Genomic DNA, 19,529 nt, shown 5'->3' with positions numbered 1-19,529 from the left:
ATGCAGTTTATTCATTGAAACCGTTCTCGTTTTTTTATTAAACACTGTGCTTCGAAAACAAGTGAGATGGTCATCAATACATTAGTGAACCTAAGTAAATGTAATTAACCCAAACCTGAAATTAAGATTACTTATACTTAAGCTTCCGACATGCAGGGTACGTACCGCCGTTTATGACACTTCAATGAGCCCTTTAATAAGTCGGGTAAAACCACATTTCCTACCCTAAATTTGCAATTGAAAGAAAACGTAAGCTGTTCAGCAGATGTTGACATATATAGCCGAATGAATCTAAAGGGCCGAAGCTCCGTGTGTAAGTTTCCTTTAGGGTATAGACGAATTATAATGACAATTTCAGTAAACTGTTTTTCATAACACTTTGATGCGGTTTCCCATAGGATCATAAAACAAAAGGCAATAAATGTTTTCTCATTTTCTTCAGGTTACTAGGAACATTTTGACCCCTTTTTATCATAGAGCGGAAGAATCCTTTCACCAAAGTTTTTCTGTAATTAATCAGAATTAAAGGTGAGTTTCATTAAAAATAAAAGGTTAACGTTGAAGCAATTTCGTACGAAAAGATCGCTGCGATCGGAGCGAGGTTTTTTTTGCCATGAACTCCCGAGTCAACACTTGTATTATGTTCAGCGGACAAAAATGCACTATATTCAGGCCTTCCTGAGAGAACATCGAGAGAAATCGAGTCAATTTTTTGCCATGAACGCCCGAGTTAATACTTGCATCGTGTTCAGCGGATAACGTGAAGTGTATCGCAGAAATTACATAAGAGCCATTTGACTGAAATAGAATTCTCAAGAACTCACTTTTATTGATTGGGACTGTGCATCTAAGAGAGAAATTTTTGACAAAAAAGACGAACAGGGATAGAAAACGCTGGAAACTTTTGGTTTTATAATTTCATCCATAAGATAAACACCTTTTCTTTTTTAATCGCTTTCAAAAGCTGCAGTCCCTAAAGCCATTTTAAAACTAGGTTTTGATATTTTCATAATTTTTCCATTTCAATACGGGATAGGCGTTTGTTTTGGCCATATTCGCCTGGAGATATGCAACAACTTCGATGATCGATTGGAGTATGAGGCGAGTGAAAACAGAGATAACACACAAAAATTCGTAAAGGATTTTGATGACCATACGAGAGAGTTAAAACTTGAAAGTGGCGAAGTGTTCAGTTGATAAGTCACTCAAATTTCAACTAATGAATAAAACAAGGCTCAGCTTAATCAACTCTGCACCAGAAAATTAACACCTGAACGCTAACCTAACGGACTACAAACCAGCTCTAATGGCCCAGTAGGACATCGATTGAGAACATCTTGAGATTTTCTTTGTTTTTTTTTGTTTTTTTGTGTATGTGTGTTTTACCCCACTGATCTGATTGCATCAAATCATAATTTCCCTCCCTTAGACAAGGTTTCGGAAATTTTCCTTTGTTTAATATTTTCAGAGAGAAGTTTGATGCTCTTTTTACTGACGTTCATTCCATTTAGAGGCTAAATTTACGCCACACTAATGAATCAAATCAAAATTTGCGATTACTGAGACAAGTAAAACAACCGTTTTCCTTCGAGATTTAGCCAAAAGTATTCCGAGATTTCGGCAAAGGAATTACATTGGAGTCCTTAGTAACCAGCAAGCCCTAACAGCAGTTGAGATTTTAAAGAATTTAACCCTTTAACTCCCAAGATCTCATTAGTAATTCTCCCTACTGTCTGCCATAAAATACTTATAATTTCATTTCGGAGAATTTGGTATTGGATCAACCTGTAGTCCCCTAATTGAGTTTTGTTCTCACTTGTCTGCTTGATTCTGTGTTAATATTGTAAGGAGAAATTCTATCTTGGTCACCCATGGGAGTTAAAGGGTTAAGGAACTTTATCCTCAGCAAATAATAAGCAGAACAACAAATTGAATGAGAAATTGGTAGTTAATCATACACAGAACTGGTGTGAAATTGTAGCGAGTCATTTTTTTTCTGTTTGTTTTAAGTTTTCTTGTGGAAGTATTCTTTTAAGCCATTACTTTGAAAATTTGACCTCGTTTTCTTAACAGTTTCACTTATTATTAATTTTTTGCAAAAAAAGATTGCATGCATTGCACCTCGTAAAGGAAAAGAACAAACAACATTCCTTGAGGCGAATTTCTTATCTGTCCATAGCCAAAGGGCGAACTGGCATGTGCAAAAAAACAAGCGAAAAAAAATTTTTTGCTTTGTTTTTTCGCTGAGCAACGATTCAACGCAGAACCCATTGACAAATTAATTGGCACAGCTGGTCGTGAACTGTCAACATGAATGCTAAATAGCTACACGAGAATCCATAATAACATTGGTCCGTGGATATAAAAACGCTCTTGACTGCCCTTGATTTGACATCAGTCTCTAGTACATGTGTCTTGAAAATAATGGGGAGCTTCATCGGTCACGCAGTGCCTGGGTCTATATTTCTGTTCATTTCCATCTGGTCCTTCATCGGTACTCTTATTCGAAAGCATCAGAACACGAAACCTAGACGAGGTTTGCTTCGCTCAAGTGGTACAACGTGCGCGAGATTAAAAACCCACGCACCTGTCTGGTACCCATGTCCCGGAAAGACTCTTTCGAAAATTCCACTGGAACCCATTTTAAAGGTGCTCTGTGCGTTTCTGGGGGTTCTCGGGGAGCTTTTCTTGCACCAGTCATGGAGACTGATCGGCAAAAATGGCGAATTCGTCGAAGACAACATCAATAATCATAGCCATGCCGCTATGTATTGTTTCTTTGGCCTCTCTGGTGTGGTTGATCTTGTGATGTGGTATGGTGTAATTCCTCTACCGCCGATGACTGACTATGTGATCATATCAGCAAGTTTCTGGATCGAAGGATTTCTCTTCTATTTTCACCTTCAAGGCCATTCAGAAATAAGTGTCCGCTTACACGTCATTCTCTACATCGTGATTTTCATCACAGCGGCCTTGTTTCTCGCTGATGTCTTTTTTACGCAACATCATTCATTGTTCTCGCTAATAAGGGCTGTTTTGATAGCTGTGCAAGGATCTTGGTTTTACCAAATTGCCTTTGTTCTATATGGCCCCAACCCTTGGAAAAACACTCCAAAAAATGTTGAAGTGTTGCCGATCGCTTTCGCGTGGCATTTGTTTATTTTCTTAATTCTTTCCTTCGTGTTCGTTGCCGTGTTTAATCGATTCTGCGGGAAAAAATATACTCGAGATAATCAATTAGATGAGATCTCGGACGAGGAGACAGAAGACATTCCTTTGAAAAGTACCTAACACCAGGACAATATACTGGGAAATTGAACGGATCTTTTTACAGCGCGATACTTAGGAACAATTAACATAAGGAATCTCTGCCAAGCTCCAGTACGACTTGTGAGAGGAAAATAGATCGCTATCAACTGGAACTGGATGCAGATGCTTTTAATTTCTGAAATGGCCCACCGATCAGGACGAAGAGAAATAAAAACTTTGGTGGTGTGAAATCTCACCACTTGCCAAGCTACAAACTTGAATCTCAGTGAAAAACATCAAGCTTTTTTTTATACACCACTGTCTGAACGAAAAACTACGAGAATCACATTACCTATTGATATTTTCCTATCGATAAATTCATAATTCAAGGTTTACGAAGGTTCATTTGCAATTTTGATTTCTGCTGCAGCGTGAAAATTTGGGGGGTTATTTCAACTATTTTTAGCGGGGTAAAAAACAGTGTGCGCTTTTTTTTCTTTCTTTGATGCCCTTACCGTAGATTAGAATTCGATTGTTAAGTCAGCGAAAAACACTAAATTGAGGAAATTCAGAAACTGTTGTGAATCATTTCTGTGGTTTAGAGCCTAACTTCAGCATGTTCCCACTACAGTTATATATATTGCGGCGCTTCAAATTAAGGACTGCTGAGTTAAGGGCAACTAATATTTTTTTCGTTTTATTCTTAGCTGAGGGCGAACAATAAACAATGGCATATTATTTCCTTTAATAAAACATTGGGAAGTTTTTATTTAATCAAAAGTCTGGTGTATTTGATATTTTGACATTAGGCGTCCCCAGGCAAGGCTTACAAAGGGATATTGTCTCTGTTTGTTTTCACAATGCAAAGGATGTAATGATTTCTTTACAATTTTGAAAGGCGTTGTTTTAAATAACCGCCACTACCGTTTTTGAATGAAAAAAACTTGAACTCCTGGAGAGAACAAACTTACTGCGCACATCGGTTGGACTCTTACGGCGTTACCGTTTTTTCTTCAGCATATTGACCCAAAAAATTACTTCGTTTTTCATATGCGCTAAGTCAATTGCCAGATCAATTTAGACTTCCGAAAGTGAAAATAAAATTTGCATCTATTTTCAAAAGATTTCGACATAGCGTGACAAATTTCAGTTCCCTCCGACAGCGAGACAGCTCCTTTCTGCGAGACACTAGAGACTATCATTTCGATTCTTGGTTACTATAATACCTATGCAGTCCTGTATTTTCTCTTGATTACGTTGGAAAAAAACCTCAAAGCCGATATTTATTTTGCGTAAAAGACGAGAACTAATCCACCACTAATCAGCGAAAATGAGTTTTCTAACCGTAATTTAAAACATTTCAACCATTATTAATATTTTAAAACTTAAAAAAAAAGTGTTTCTATAATAACGGGAGCAGGCCAGAAATATCGTGAATAAATTATCCAGTATTATGGTGGCCCACAACTGTCACGGCAAAAGGAATAACCTCGCGGCAAAAGAAAAAAGACTGACGGCAAAAGAAAACATGCAGTGAGGACATTGTTATTTCTTTTGCCGTGAGGTTTTTCCTTTGGCCGTGAGTCTTTTACTTTCATCGTGAGGTTATTCTTTTTATCCTGAGGTTATTCTTTTGTCGCGAGGTTTTTTCTTTTGCCGTGAGTCTTGTTCGTTTGCTGCGGGGTTATTTCTTTTGCCGTGACAGTTATGGACCATCGCACAGAATCCCTTCCATCCTATCTGTTTAAATATCTCCAGTAAATAAAAAAAAGTCTCAGCGTTTGTAGCCGTAGTGAATAGAAAAAAAAATATTCTAAATTTCTCTACCGTATATGGCGTGTGCCAGAGGAAAATCTCTTGAAGTTGAGTTAGCAGATGTGGTGCGAAGACACTTAATTAAATTTCGATATATGTGGATTAAAGCTTTTCTTTAAGAGATTCCTGGAGACATTTAATGTCACGAACTAGGAGAAAACGTCAGGTATCCAGGAGCCAAAATTGTTCAGGGAGACTCTAGTAAGCTGGCAGAGTGACACCCACTCTTTCTACCTCAACGCTTTGGCAATCGGACATGTGGCGGATTTCATACTGAGAGCAAAATTGATGTTTCATCGGTTCCTGTAATAGTCTCACATGTTACGATTAATGTATTACGCACCGACTTTCGAACGTGAGTGATCATTTTCTATATCATTTCGCCGAATTTTCTAGCGATTTTTTAATGTTTTAGAGGATTGCTTTCTCCGAAATTATTACCTCCTTCTACTTGAACGATGATCCTCTTTCTTGTTGTGATGAGGATTATCTTATATAATGATGATTATGAAATTAGGCTCGCTTTTCTGATTAAGCACTACAAAGCTAGTCTCTAAATCGATGCCAGAAGTATATTCACACCGACAGTTTACGAATCTTTTTTAAGGAGCATAATTTTCGCTAAGCAAGCCAGACACTTAAATTGTTTTAAACGATCTTCATGAATTTTTAAATGTCACTAAAATGAATGAAATTACAAAGGATCAATTCCCTCTGCAAGATGAAAAACTGTCATAGAAAAATCCTTTGAATGCATCAAAGACTGCCTTCTTTACTGCTGTTTCCGCTATCTTCGTGATTCATCAAATTATATTATATCTGTTTTTGATATCCAAAGAAATTAAAAGCAAAAGTATTTTCCTTCACTTTTACCAAGACTGTCTGGGAAACGAAACTAGTGAACCAGAAAAGTCCACACCAATAGCGGAGAGATCTGTACGAAAAAAATAACAAATAAGAAACATCTTTTGCGCTTCAAGTATCTGAGTGTGTTTCTGACACATCAGTGATTAGAATTTTCCTTTTGATGTTCATAAACATCAGAAGACAGAAGCATTCAAAGTTCGTTGTCAAGAAGTTACGGACGATTCATTATTTATCGCCAGAGGAGTCGAAGGAGTGACTTGTCCCTTTGCAAAAGGCACCTCGTTGAACAGCTGTTTCGACGGCTTGTCTCAAAGCAAATGGGAAAACTAACAACAAGGAGGGCGGGCTTTCTGATACTCTTCAGTATCTAGGTAAGGATAAATGTTGTTTTTTTAAGTTACTTTTTTCACCAAAATTCTTTAGCATGAATTTGGTCTCCTAGAGAAAAGTACAACATGGGAGAACGTTGTTCTTCAGGTAAACAAATAGACAGAAAGCGCATTTCTTATCTAAATTAGTTTGCTCGTGTACATGGTTCGCGTCTAGTTGAGTGAGCACGGAACAAGAAAAGATTCGCGTACGCTGTGTACTAAGTTCGCGTCTCACAAAAGACGGGAACTCGTCCTTTCAAACGGTATATTTATAGGTCGTGTGCTCAAAAACCTTTTACATTAGGGAGAAAAGATTAATTCCAGACTCATACTCACGCTAAATACATCTCTTTATTAAACATAAGGCATTTCACTTGTGCTTGTGATACGCTCTAACTATTTCTAAATGAAGTAAACGTTTATATGACGAATATGAATTTCGACAATGCAGTGTCATGCTGCAGTTTCTCAGGATTGCGTGATCATTTGAAATGCGTGACTGTCATGAGAACTGTTCTAGATATTTCATGACAACAGTAGTAGCAACAGAGAGCATGATACGTGAGAGACTAAGCATTTCCTCTAATTTTGATTAATCCAGTGACGAGGTCTAAAATCTGTTCTCCGAGACTCGACTGATATCACACCTTCACCCCGCTGTTTGCGTTTAAAAAGGGACCCTCATTACCACAAGGTAATAAGAAATGTTTGAAGTTTGGTCATTCGCGCAGTTAAGTGCCGCGTCGTGCAATACCCTAACAGCACTTCTCCTGGGATACCTGCATGCTAAATCTACACTCTTCCACGGCAATTATACGAGGCTAAGAACAAATCATAATTTGAAAAACTCACCACAGAACAGCATCTAAAATACTTCGACGGCTTTACATTAAATTTTTCTCCGATTCGATTTCTAGCCACAATACCTTTTGACAATAATTAACAATCATTGGTGCAATAATGTTCCAGAAAATAGTTATGTCGGAACAATTCAAAATATATTTATAAACATTTTAAATTCTTACTTGATTCATAAATTAATTACATTTAGGAGAAACATAGTCCACACATGAAATAACTTTAATTTGTTAGGTAAATAACCAGAATTTCACCATACACAATTTTATACGAGATAAATTTCAATTGAGCTGTGGATGAAGTCAAGAGAAGAAATAATCCTCAAAAGTGACTTGCAGTTTATGCAACAGAAAAGAAGCTAGGAAAAAATTCAGGCTTTGACACCAGGGGCCGTAGTATCATATCTCTACGTCTTATCCAAACCGCGGTTTCACGCAAGCATCGGGCCTCCGGGATTCTTTCTAACTGGGTTGATTTAAACTTAGAACTTTCGGCCGGCTATCTTGACACTTTTCATAAAAATAAATTTTCGTATTAAAGGTTTGGTCAAATTGGAGATGGCTTGGAACGAGACTTTGTTAAACAACGGCTAAACTTAGTTTAAATGACCGGCCTAATGGCTCTTGGAAGTATGAAATGCTCAAAGGAACAAATAGTGCTTTTCAAGTTAACTTGTAACAATTCAATTTGAAATAACATTATGCTCTTTCCCAAAAAGCGAAAGATTAAATAATGTTTCTAAATTTATCTCAAAATAACAGCATTTTACAAAAAAAGTTCTCTGAAATGGTTTACAAAAAATTTCCGTGCCTTCACCTCCTATACAAAGCAATTAGTTTGCAACAAATATAACATGCTTATGTAGTTAGACATTTCAACCCTTGCACTCCAGAGATTTAAATATAAATTCTCCACACGGTCTGCCATGCATTTCTTAAAGTTTTAGCAAGGAGAAAATGGTATTTAATCAATCAACATCCTTAAGTTGATATTTTACTTTCCTCTAATCACCTTCCTGATTGAAAATGTAATAATATTGCGGGAGGAATGAATGACCAAGACAGAATTTCTCCTTACCATATCAAGCAGACAAGTGATGAGAATAAAGAAAAATATCAACAAGACAATTATCAGTTGATCCAGCACCAAATTCTCAGACTGAACATCATGAGAATTGAATGGCAGATAGTAAGGAGAATTACTAATGAGGTTCTGAGAGAGAAAGGGTTAATTAAAAAATATAATAATAATTCTAAATTTTAATTCACTTAGTATCTCACAAATTACTAGTGCAGCATGTCAAAGCAGCCAGTCTCTTCAGCAATGCAAACCACATACAAGAAACAAAACTTGAAAGAGATGACTGCTTCTCTGATGAGATAAGCAACTCTGTAATGGCCAACTGTCAATATGTTTTCAGGCAAGCCACACAAACAGGGTTAATTACATCATGCAAAGGCTTCCTGGTAAACTTTCCATATAGAATAAATTAAAATAGGCAAGCAAGTTATCTCGAAGTTTGATAAGTTCTACATGGCCTTCCATTTCTTTTAAAACATGCTTACATGAAAACTTTGTTAATTGTAACATGTAGCATTTAACACTTTAACTCCAAAAATCTAATTACTAATTCTCCCTACAAACTAATTCACATCTCTTTGTTAACTAGTTATAAAAATTGTGGTGCTAGATCAAGATAACAACTTCTACCAACTAAATTCAAATATTCTCATTACCTATTTGCTGTATAATGTATGGACATTATAGGAAGAAGTTACATGTTGATCACTTCTAGGAGATTCAGGGTCAATCATGAAAACTTTGGCATCCCACAATATTTTACCATAAAAGCTTACGCCTAATCTCTAATTTCAGGCACGCATCCCAGTTTACCGGACTTGCACTTGAACATATTGACTGTCAGCCACTCACATGTAACAGAGTCATTCCTATTTTACTATCTACCCAAAAAGTTTGACAAAGCATGGATGACAGTATGGCTTGTCATTCTGTTCCTTAAAAGTACCTTTGTTGAGCTGCTTGAGGCAAAATGCACACACAAAGTGCTCAGGGTGAAATTTACGGTGCATGGCAGTGATGCATCGGCCTGTGATTGGCTTTTGACAACTGAAGCACAGCGTGCCTCTGCGGGCATGATAGTGCATCTCACAATAAGGTCGGCCTTCATGCTCAAAGAAACTTCCACCTGGAAAAGCTTGATGGCATTCCTGAGGGGAAAAGAAAAGTCATAAAATGTTGATTTACCTTTGCAACCAAGACAGAGCAGCAGACAAAGAGATGATGAGAATACCAAGACACCATACAATCTTCTATGCATTTCACAAGGTGTTGACAAGGAGAATTTGTTTTGCAATCAAGAGCTTCTCTAGTTTGGGATCATTCCCTTTATTTTTGCGGCTTTAGTGGGGTGATATTGTAAGGAGAAATTAGATGCTAGTCACTCTTGTGTGTCAAAGGTTAAATAAGCCCCCTTGAGGGTTTCTACAGAAGAGCAATACTGAAGTTTGCATTGAGGTGGGATTATTGAGGGGGTGTATACAGGAGTCTGTTAGAGAAGATGGCTTCTTGGTGCATAATTGGTGATAAAAATAACCACCAACTAGAGGGATTTTAAATGAAAATAGGTTTAGGGAGGATTTTTTGATGCTGGCACTTTGTGAAAGAATGTTTAGTACTTAAAAGTCTTTTGGATTAGATGGGTGATCCAACACAACGTAAAAACTAACCCAGTCCCCTAAGTATACCTGTACACAACAATCATACTGCTGGGGCAGTGTGGGTGGATCTAATTGCTTATAATATGTTCCAAGCTATATGCTTGCAGCCTTTGAACAAATGTCTACTTCAAATTTTCCAAACTTTCTGCATGCTTCTCCTAACTATCATCTCTACCATAGAGTACTCTAGCTGGCAGAGGTTATTCCTAGTTTTCAGGGAGCAAATGGTGGCACAATAGTGGTACAATATTGGTACAATAATGGATGAGGAAGGAAAGGGAGAGAGAGGGGAGGGGTGGTGGTATTGTGCTGCAGAAACAGGCTGAACATGGCATAATAATAGGGATGACTCCAGACAGTCAACTATCCTATCCAAAGGAGGGGAGGGTGGCAGAATTTCCATACAGTGTTGTTTTTTTGAGAATAATAATAACAATAGAAAAAAAACCAGCAAAGAACTTACCGAACACACAAAACATTCTGAGTGCCAATGGGCACTCAAAGCAGAAATGTAGCTATCAGCTATGGGCTGGCCACACCCTCCACATCGAGGCGCAAACAATGCAAAGTAATCATCACGACAATAAGGCTTCCCATCTCTCTCATGAAAGCCACTTTCACCAAATGGCCGTCCACAAGCCGCACACACAAAATGTTCTGGATGCCACGTCTGATCTAGGGCTGTGACACATGACTGAAAACAAAGCAATCAATTTGAAAATTTATTAGAAACTCTACTGGGAAAACAATGAGAGAAAATGAGTTTTAACACTTTACACAATACAGTTCTCTAAACATGAGCATCTTGGGTAGGTGTTTATTTCATTTCTTCCCATGACCTTTACATTTGATTCAGAGGTGATGGTGTGAGGAGAAATTACATGCGAATCACTCTTAACCCTTTTACTTCCAAAAGTGATTGACATGTAACTTCTCCCTGTACTATCTAAACATAATCCAGCAAACAGGACATGAGATTACTCAAACTTGTCAGTTAGAAGCTGTTGTCTTGATCTAATACCAAATTCACGTAACTAATTTACAAGGAAATGTGTAGCAGCTAGAGAGGAGAATTAACAATCAGATCTCGGCAGTTAAAGGGTTAAGACTTAAACCCTTAAAACCTTGACATCAGTACTCATAATCTCCATACTGTTCTCCAGACATTTCCTTTGGTACTGACAAGGAGAATTTGTTTAACAATCAAAGCTTCTTAGGTGGGCAATCATTTCCTCTATTCTAATGATCTTAATGAACGATTCAGCAAAATTACAGTAAGGAGAAATTAGATGTTGGTTACTCTTAACCCTTAAACTCCCACAAGTGACCAAGACAGAATATCTCCTTACAATATCAATACAATATCAAACAGCCAAGTAATGAGAATAAAGAAAAATATCAGTTAGGGGATTGAAAGTTGATTCAATACCAAATTCTCTAACCTAACATTACAAGAACTGTATGGCAGACAGTAAGGAGAATTACTGATGAGATCTTGGGAGTTAAAGGGTTAAGAGTTGAAAGGGTTAAGCATTACACCAAATGATACAGATTGGTTTGATGAGTGTGTAGATATGAATATAATCTCCCGCCATCAATTTTTTCTTTAAATCGTAGCCATCTCAATGGATAATGTGTGTTGGAAATTACAGCAAAGTTACATACTACAGTAGTAGTCACTTCTAGGGGGATCAAGGTTGTAACAGTGCTAACATAACTCTTTCAGTAATAAATAAATCAAATGTAGAACAAAGTCACAACTTACATCTAGAATGGGTCCATTACAGTAAGCGCATTTTGGTGCAAATTGCTCATGATAGTCTCTCTCACAGAAAGGCTTTCCATCTCGCTCAAAGAAATTTGTAGCACCTAACGCCACCTCACAGGTAACACAAGTAAAATGTTCAGGATGCCATGTGCGACCCAATGCAGTGCAAACCTGACCTATGATTGGTTTGTTGCAAGCTGCACACATTCCTTTCTTTGTTGTACTCACACCCTGTCTGGTCATGTCTGACTGAAGAGAACCCAGCATGGAGTCCAGCTGGCTGACTTTACCAACAGCTGAAAATGACAAGAAAAATTGATATCAGAACTAGACCAGATGTATATTAACCTTTATATAGTTCAGTTATGCACGCATTCTGATTGGTTCTCACTTATGATCTATTGGAGGACAGACCTATAGATGACGTCATCATTAAAACTTTTTTTCTGAATATTATAATTCTTTATCATATAAAACAAATAGATTCCAAGTTGCCGTGCGTCTGTTCAGTAATAGATCACAGTGGACGTCAAAATGAGGTAAGAACATCAGTGACATACTTGGCTGTGCCTCGTGTGCCACATTTTGACGTCATCTGTGATCTATTACTGAGCAGATGTACCGCAACTTGGAATCCATTTGCTAATTCACACCCTAACATTAGTATGCTTATTCTCCATACAGTTCTCTATACATTTCCACAGGTGCTCACTGGGAGAATTTGTTTGACAATCACAATTTACTTGGTGACCATTTCCTTTATTCTCATGACCTTAATGTGTGATTCAAGGGTGATATTGTAAGGAGAAATTAGATGCTAGTCACTCTTAAAGGTCAAAGGGTTAAGACTGGTTTACACCCTTGATAAATGTTAGAAAATTGACATTTCAATATTTCCTGTCTAATTAGCCTTTGTTGCCTAAAGAAGACTCAAAATCATTGACATCCCTGATCAGTGATGAACATAATCTTCATTGAAACTTTAAACTTCATTGTAACTCGTGATTCACTGATAGGTTCTTTAGCCTTTTCACTCCCAAGATCTAATAGGTAATTTTCCTTGCTGTCTGCAATACAATTCTCATGATTTTTGTTTGGAGAATTTGCCATTGGATCAACTAATAATCCCCTAAATTATATATTTCTTTATTCTTCGTCACTTCTCTGCTTGATATGGTATTGATATTTTAAGGTGAAATTCTATTTGGTCACTCTTGGTCACAGATGGGTTTCTTGAGACTAGAACCATGAACAAAAATTGCACTAGTAATTTATGGGATATAAAAGCTAGCTGACAGTTTTGACCAACTACAAGCAAAAGCTCTTATAAGAGATTCTGAAAACTTGCAATGGCCTGGGATTTTACTACTGACATAGGAAAACCACTTCAGCAATCATCAAAAAGTTTAAAAACATAAAACGTGTTTTTGCAGTCATTAACAAGAGCATCTCAACAAATAGGTGAAAAGTGATACATGTAAACATTCAACACATACAAGGAAGTTGCTGTTTTGATTTAGTTGGCTTTGCATAATCCCCGCTGAGCCTGGACTGCGATGGAGTGGGAGCTGTACTAACATTGACTTTAAAGTCTGACAATGATGCCATCAAGTCATCCAGCTCTTTGGTGGCTGTTGATGCTGTCCGTGACTGTCTGTTATCTAAGTCCCTGGTTTGCTGGACTTGGTTGCGCAGAGGAGCCGGGTTGAAAACATGAGATGTATTAACTTGGGCCATGGGACTTTCAGGTCCATTTCTTTCTCTGTAATGTCCATCAACTGAATAATCAAAATATGAAAATTGTTTAACAGTGCAAAACCCTAAAAGCAGCCTGTGGGAGAAATTCTTCCAATTCCTTTTGCGGTCCATTTGTTACACACCAAGTATAAACAGTAAACCTCAATTGATGGTTTAACTAACATGTATAAAATGCGTGGATATTTTGCAAGTTGCAAAGTAAATTTCTGGGCCCTGTAGAGGCAGGGAAAATAGAAACAATAAGCAAAATGTCCACTCGTATCACACATGTACATTTAATAAGGGATTTATTATTCCACTATTGTTTCATTTTCTAGTCTTTTGGCTTTTAGTTTTCTAAACTTTGCACTGTGTTATCTGAGCATAGTATCAATTCCATGAGGTATCTGTGAAATACAAAAACAGCATAAAAGAAACCATCTACCGCAAAAACCCACAGATAAGCTGCACTCTGAATTTAGCAGCTTGAATTTTGGAAAAAAAATTTTTTGTAAGAAATCAAAAGAAATCCAAAGTTGAGTCTTGAGAAGTCTTCTTCATCCACTGTTCATCAAACATAAATTCACTATTAACATTGCAATGGAAAATACTTCAAAGTCTTACCCACAATTTTAGCACTTTTAATATAATGAATATTGTTTCTACCAACTTTGACATATGATAGATCTTTTTCTTATATTTGTCGACAGGAATTTCTTCATTCAACACAGTTTTTCCATAGATTTTTGCATTACAACAAGAACATAAATTTAGTTGTTCTTTTCTACATGCTAAAATTCAATGTCAATACATGTACAGCTACAATACACTGCACTACCTGGCCTGTTATCATGGGTGGGGGACATCATAGGACCCTTGTAGCTGGCTGGTCGACCATTAACGGCTGGCTTTGGTGATGGTGACGTTGGACTTCCTCTTGGTGATCCAGCACTTATTCGCTTGACTAGAGAGACAATGAAAAAGAAATAATTTTTGCGTGCACTTCAGAGTCATCGCAATATCATATCGTAGAAAATGACAATTAAAACAACTCTTATCCTTGTCTGCCTTGTAAGTAAAGAAAGAAGAGAGATCAAAACAACAGACCAAAATGGCCCAAATGTAACACCAGACTACATTGCATACAAATGTGTATTTCATTTCGACTCAGAAAAGTAAATAATGAAAACCTGACAGCTAGCTGTATCAGTACCAAACACAGGTCACCAAATTGGCAACTTTCACCGCAAATTTATAGGCTTAACCCTTTAAATCCCAAGATCTTGATGTTAATTCTCCCCTCTAGCTGCTTCACATTTCCTTGTAAATTAGTTATATGAATTTGGTGTTAGATCAAGATAGCAACTTCTACCTGATAAGTTTGAGTATTCTTGCAACCTGTTTGCTGGGTAATGTAAGAATATTATAGAGAGAGGTTTCATGTTGATCACTTCTGGGCTTAAGGGTTAACTCTGTTTTTCAAATAAGAACAATGACAAAGAATTGCGATGATTGTGCCATAAAGCAAAATATGAGATACATGGTGTCTTTCAGTTTTAAATTTCTTGTTTTAAATCAAAATATTTTAAAAAAATGCAACACCAAACTTATTGCAATTTTCTTCATTGTCATACTAAAATACACAAAAACTAAATTGCAAAGATGGTAACAAATTTAGCAATATCAAGATGAAAAGTAGGTTTTGCAAAGCAGATAATACACATGAATGCAGATGTAAATCATGAGGGTTTTAAATAATTTATTCAATTTTAACCAAGTTTAAAAAAACATATACGAACAACTTGACTTTAGTTCTCATTTTAGAAGACAAGTCAATGGAATGTACTAAAATTGTATAATTTGAGATTATTTTCGTACTTAAAACTTCTTCCTGTAAATAAACAAGCATCTCATCTGTTTTCTTTTGGCACGTGCACTCCACTTAAAAACACATGCAATAAAAATATTTATTATCTAACAGGACTTTGGAAACCACAAGCACCTCCAAACAAAAGAATTGAAACAATAAAATTCTGTACAGATTAACATATATTTATAGCTATTCTACACTGTACTTCTGTTATTTTAGTTTAAGCAATTCCAATTGATATGAATCTAAACAATGCCAGAAATGGAAGAAATTTAAAGACTCTAGAAGAGAATTCTTAAAGGAATGTTCACTGAACAACTCGCAACATTGAGATTACTATTTCATGTTCCCATCAGGGGGTAGCTTTTTGTTTTGCATCAGGAAGATTTTTACATTTTAAACTGTAAATTTACCTAATAAACTGCAGCAGGTTAAAACCTAGTTATTAACATTTGATAACATTTTAGCAAACTATACAATTACAAGATTACCTTAATTCCCTATTTTGCCTCTTTTGATGATAATTAAAACCATGTTAATAATTCTTCCTTAGAACCAAGTTTCTATACAAGAAAATTGCAAATATATTTTCTGTTCCTTATTTAGTTCAAGATATGACAGGCCAGATTGCAATTTTACATCCAATGGTTAGAAATATCTTCAATTAAATATTATAATAATAATAATGGTGATTATTGAATTAACATAGGCCAGCTGCAAGGTGCAAAGGGAGAAAGAAAAAGAAAGTAAGAAAGAGAGCCTACTGACACAGGACAACAGCTGCCAATGCCCTCTCTTTCAATTACCATTATTTACATGTAGTTTGTCGAAAAATTGCAAAGTCCTTTACCCAAGGTCGTGCTACAATGATCAAGACCATGGAAAATATTTACACTTGGATAAACTGAGCAAACATTCATTCATTGCTTTTGCTCTTGTAAATTTCAAATGCAAAATTTACTGGTTTTGTGAACACACTGTGATCTCGCTCTTCTATTTAGCTCTGTATTGTTTTGAGAATGGAAAAATAAACGAAAGGGCTTTTTCGATTACTCAAAACTGACCAGAAATCAACCACAAGTAACGTACATTTTAAATCAAAGGCAAGGCAATCACACGACCAAGAGGGGATTATTTGACCTTGAAATATCTTACTAATAATAATAATCAAAAAAGGATAAAATGAAAAATTATTTAATTTCAAACTTGGGGCTCTGTAAATTTAGTAAATTTCAAACTTCGTTTGGACTTACCTGTAGGATCAGAAGGATAATGTATTGGGTTGCTCAAATTTTCCAATAAACTGTCCAACTCGGAAAGATTTTGACCCAAACTCGATGAAGGAACAGGTGGAGGGAACAGTATATCGTCCTTGGGATTCGATCCATGAGGATCGAGAGCTTCGAACGAGGGAGGAGGAGGCAAAGGTGGCGGGTTATCGGGCGATTCTCGTCCATTCGATGCTTGTCTGCCTCTGGATTCCGTCGGCGATGCGGAAACTGTGGGACTTGTAGCTTGGAGATCCGCCAGTAGTGCATCTAAAAATTCAATATTCTGTTTCAGCTTTTCTTCGATAGAGGGTTTCCTCGTTTTTCCCGGCATATCAATTTTAATTCGCAATTCTCGGCGTCAGATCCAGCTATCGGGTTCAAAGTTTTTATCGGGTTTTAAACATTCATTCACAATACCGCGTGTCGCAGAATGACATGTGTGCCATGCTGTCGGATGTAGATGCCATAATTTACCTCACCAAAGCACAATAAAATTACACAAAGCGATATAAATTATTCAAAAGCAATATTGACAAGTGTTTTAAAGACACGACAATCCCCGCATCGTTACGCAGTAGATGCAGCCCCGGGAGACTCTCGCTCGCCAAACCCGTTAGTTGAAACAAATACCAACTCAAGCGGGCACCTCACAATCGAAACTATTAAATATGCTGAATCACCAATGAAAAGAGGACGTCCAAGTGAGATCTATTCAAAAAAGTTTGGATAGTATTATAATCCCTCGTCGTATGGAATAGGGAATCTCAAAGTTTATTTTCACAGAGGAATCGGATGAGATCGGAATGTAGATACGAAAGTTCTCCTGCGTCGGAACAAAATTGAAAGTACGTGAGACGTGAACTTTGAATGTGACTTGAGAACAGCTGAAGTTGCACCAAAACAATCAAAGCATTACCAGAACTTCCTATTACAAAATTAACATAATCAAAGTCATTGATTTACATAGATGCAAAAATTCAAATCTTAAGTCAGATTTTGCCACCAAATTTCACAGCATTTTGATGAATGACTTTCATTGCATTCCAATATAAGCTACCCTTGAAATAAAAATTCCTGTGCTATTTACAAAGTATCACAAACAAGTTAACGAGCACGATTCCTTCGCAGGGTTTTCAAGATCAAAATAGCAAATAAAAACAGGATTCAATTTCTCACAAGACGCTACAGCTTTCGCAAGAACCACAACAGATTAAGAAAGACGATCAATTAACCAAAGTGCTACTATTTACAGAAAATCACACATACCCAAGTCTTCCATAGCAACTTAGTCGAGTGAACTTCGTATATCCACTTAGCAGCAAATCACTGCACCCGTCAAACGATCAATCCAACAAAATTCAAGAGTCACAAAGCTTCAACGCTCTCCTAGACTTCACAGTTCAGCCCTATTCGTTCGATGTCTGAAGTAATCGTAACGTATCGGAATGCTTCGGAATGAGTCGGCTGTCTATTTGTGTCGATCACACCGAAACCTTCGTGAATAGTTGGCATACCTCTTCTACATTCCATTGACATATTTGGAAGAAAACGGAAGTTGGGTGGATTAAAGCACATAGCGACTTCTGACGTAAGGATCATGCACACACGTAAGAAGATTAATTTTTAATTGGCTAATTTTTATTCGTCCATATAATACAAGGGTTCTAGTAATGCGATTTTAGCTCACATAAACATAGCACAAATTTGTCGCTAATTAGTTGCATCAAATAGACAGGCGATTAGCCGTTGCATTTGATTAACGTCGAAGACAATAGGAGAGGCAAGAGTTTTCAGCTTCAGAAAATTTACTTCCTAAAATGTTTACAAATCGGACAGATTAAAAACAAAGGAATTGCGTCATTGGTATACAAACACCCCACTTTAAAGGGGAAATTTGAGCTAATTAACGCTTAACCTAAGGAGAGCATTTATGACCCGTGAAACGGGTTGCATGAAAACTAGAAGAAATACGTTGGGAAACTTGAAGAACTTAACTATTCTTTCTTGTTGAAAGGAATGATTAGATGATTTTTTTTCTTGCTTTTTTGCTATAAAGTGCCAGTAAAGCCATGTACTGATTAGAAGTAATGACCAAGGAAAGTTCTGAAATTTGTATGGTCCACAGGAGGTAGAGTTTCAACAAGGCCCTTGACTGGATTTGATAAAATGACCTGTGTTTAAGGACCAGATGACATTTAAAACTGACCTTCAAGCCTTTAGGGCTCAACCTTTGCACACGGCTAGTGATTAAAATTAAACATGCTATTCAAAAGAAAAAGGAAAGATAAAAGGTAAAAATGAAATAGGATAATTTGGTGAGTCTGTACAACCTTTCCAAATCTAACTTGCTCTTTTGAAGAAGTGATCTCTGTTAAATCTTAACAATGTCATACACAATGAATTAGTGATAATGGAACTAATCCTTCAGAAAGTGGTACTGATGAGGAGACTAAAGATAAAGACTTCCGTGAAAGTCATTAGTATAATTTCCTTATAAAATCTGTGTTGTTCTTTTTAGAGAGGTCTATCCCTTTTATCCTTAAAAATGTAATAATTTTGGAAATGTGTTTTGTTTTAATAAAAATTAAGCTGAAATGACCAGAAGGGGTGGATGGCTTCAAAAGTGGGTCATACAGGGGTGCTCCTCCAAAAATGGTCTATTCCAAGGGCTGAAGATTTCAAGACCTAAGGAAAAGAAGAGGGTAGACAAAATGAAGAAGCTATACACTTTTGGGAGAACACACCTGAAGGCAACACATGGGAAATGGAAAATGTTTGTAGCTTGGCAAGAAATTTACATTCTCTCTTTTGAGCTACAGAGATCAAGACACTAAGGGGATCACATGCCTAAGGGATAGTTTAAAACTCCTTTTTTTTCTCAGGTTGCTTCGAAAAATTTCTTCCAGGCCTAGGACATCCTGCACACCAAAGTTCATAGCTATAACATAGATAAACAACACTTGAGTCATAGTGGCCTCATGATTA

The 19,529-nt window shown here is 36.8% G+C and overlaps 2 protein-coding genes across 3 annotated transcripts; one reads left to right on the top strand and one right to left on the bottom strand.

Moving 5' to 3' along the window:
• The first annotated feature begins 1,644 nt into the window (after window positions 1–1,644).
• Window positions 1,645–4,023, top strand: LOC149036218 (transmembrane protein 45B-like). The gene has a single exon (XM_089189782.1). The coding sequence runs from the start codon at window positions 2,425–2,427 to the stop codon at window positions 3,289–3,291; it is 867 nt and encodes a 288-aa protein (XP_089045908.1). The 5' UTR covers window positions 1,645–2,424; the 3' UTR covers window positions 3,292–4,023.
• Window positions 4,024–6,634: 2,611 nt separating this feature from the next.
• Window positions 6,635–18,047, bottom strand: LOC113670602 (leupaxin). 2 transcript variants are annotated; one of them, XM_089189779.1, is made up of 7 exons: window positions 17,811–18,047; window positions 16,527–16,811; window positions 14,242–14,367; window positions 13,163–13,444; window positions 11,664–11,962; window positions 10,362–10,592; window positions 6,635–9,388 (listed from the first exon to the last, which is right to left on the bottom strand). In XM_089189779.1, exons 1-7 carry the CDS (start codon window positions 17,821–17,823, stop codon window positions 9,122–9,124), a joined length of 1,503 nt encoding a protein of 500 aa, XP_089045905.1. In that variant the 5' UTR covers window positions 17,824–18,047; the 3' UTR covers window positions 6,635–9,121. The 2 variants fall into 2 exon arrangements, with proteins under 2 accessions (XP_089045905.1, XP_089045904.1); XM_089189778.1 differs by lacking the exon at window positions 17,811–18,047 and having other exon boundaries at window positions 16,527–17,186.
• Window positions 18,048–19,529: the final 1,482 nt, after the last annotated feature.

The sequence above is a fragment of the Pocillopora damicornis genome, chromosome 12 (assembly GCF_964200805.1).
Source record: "Pocillopora damicornis chromosome 12, jaPocDami1.2, whole genome shotgun sequence".
NCBI classification, from domain to species: Eukaryota; Metazoa; Cnidaria; class Anthozoa; order Scleractinia; family Pocilloporidae; genus Pocillopora; species Pocillopora damicornis.
Note: the sequence above shows the minus strand (reverse complement) of the source record. Positions and strands in the feature narration are given on the sequence as shown.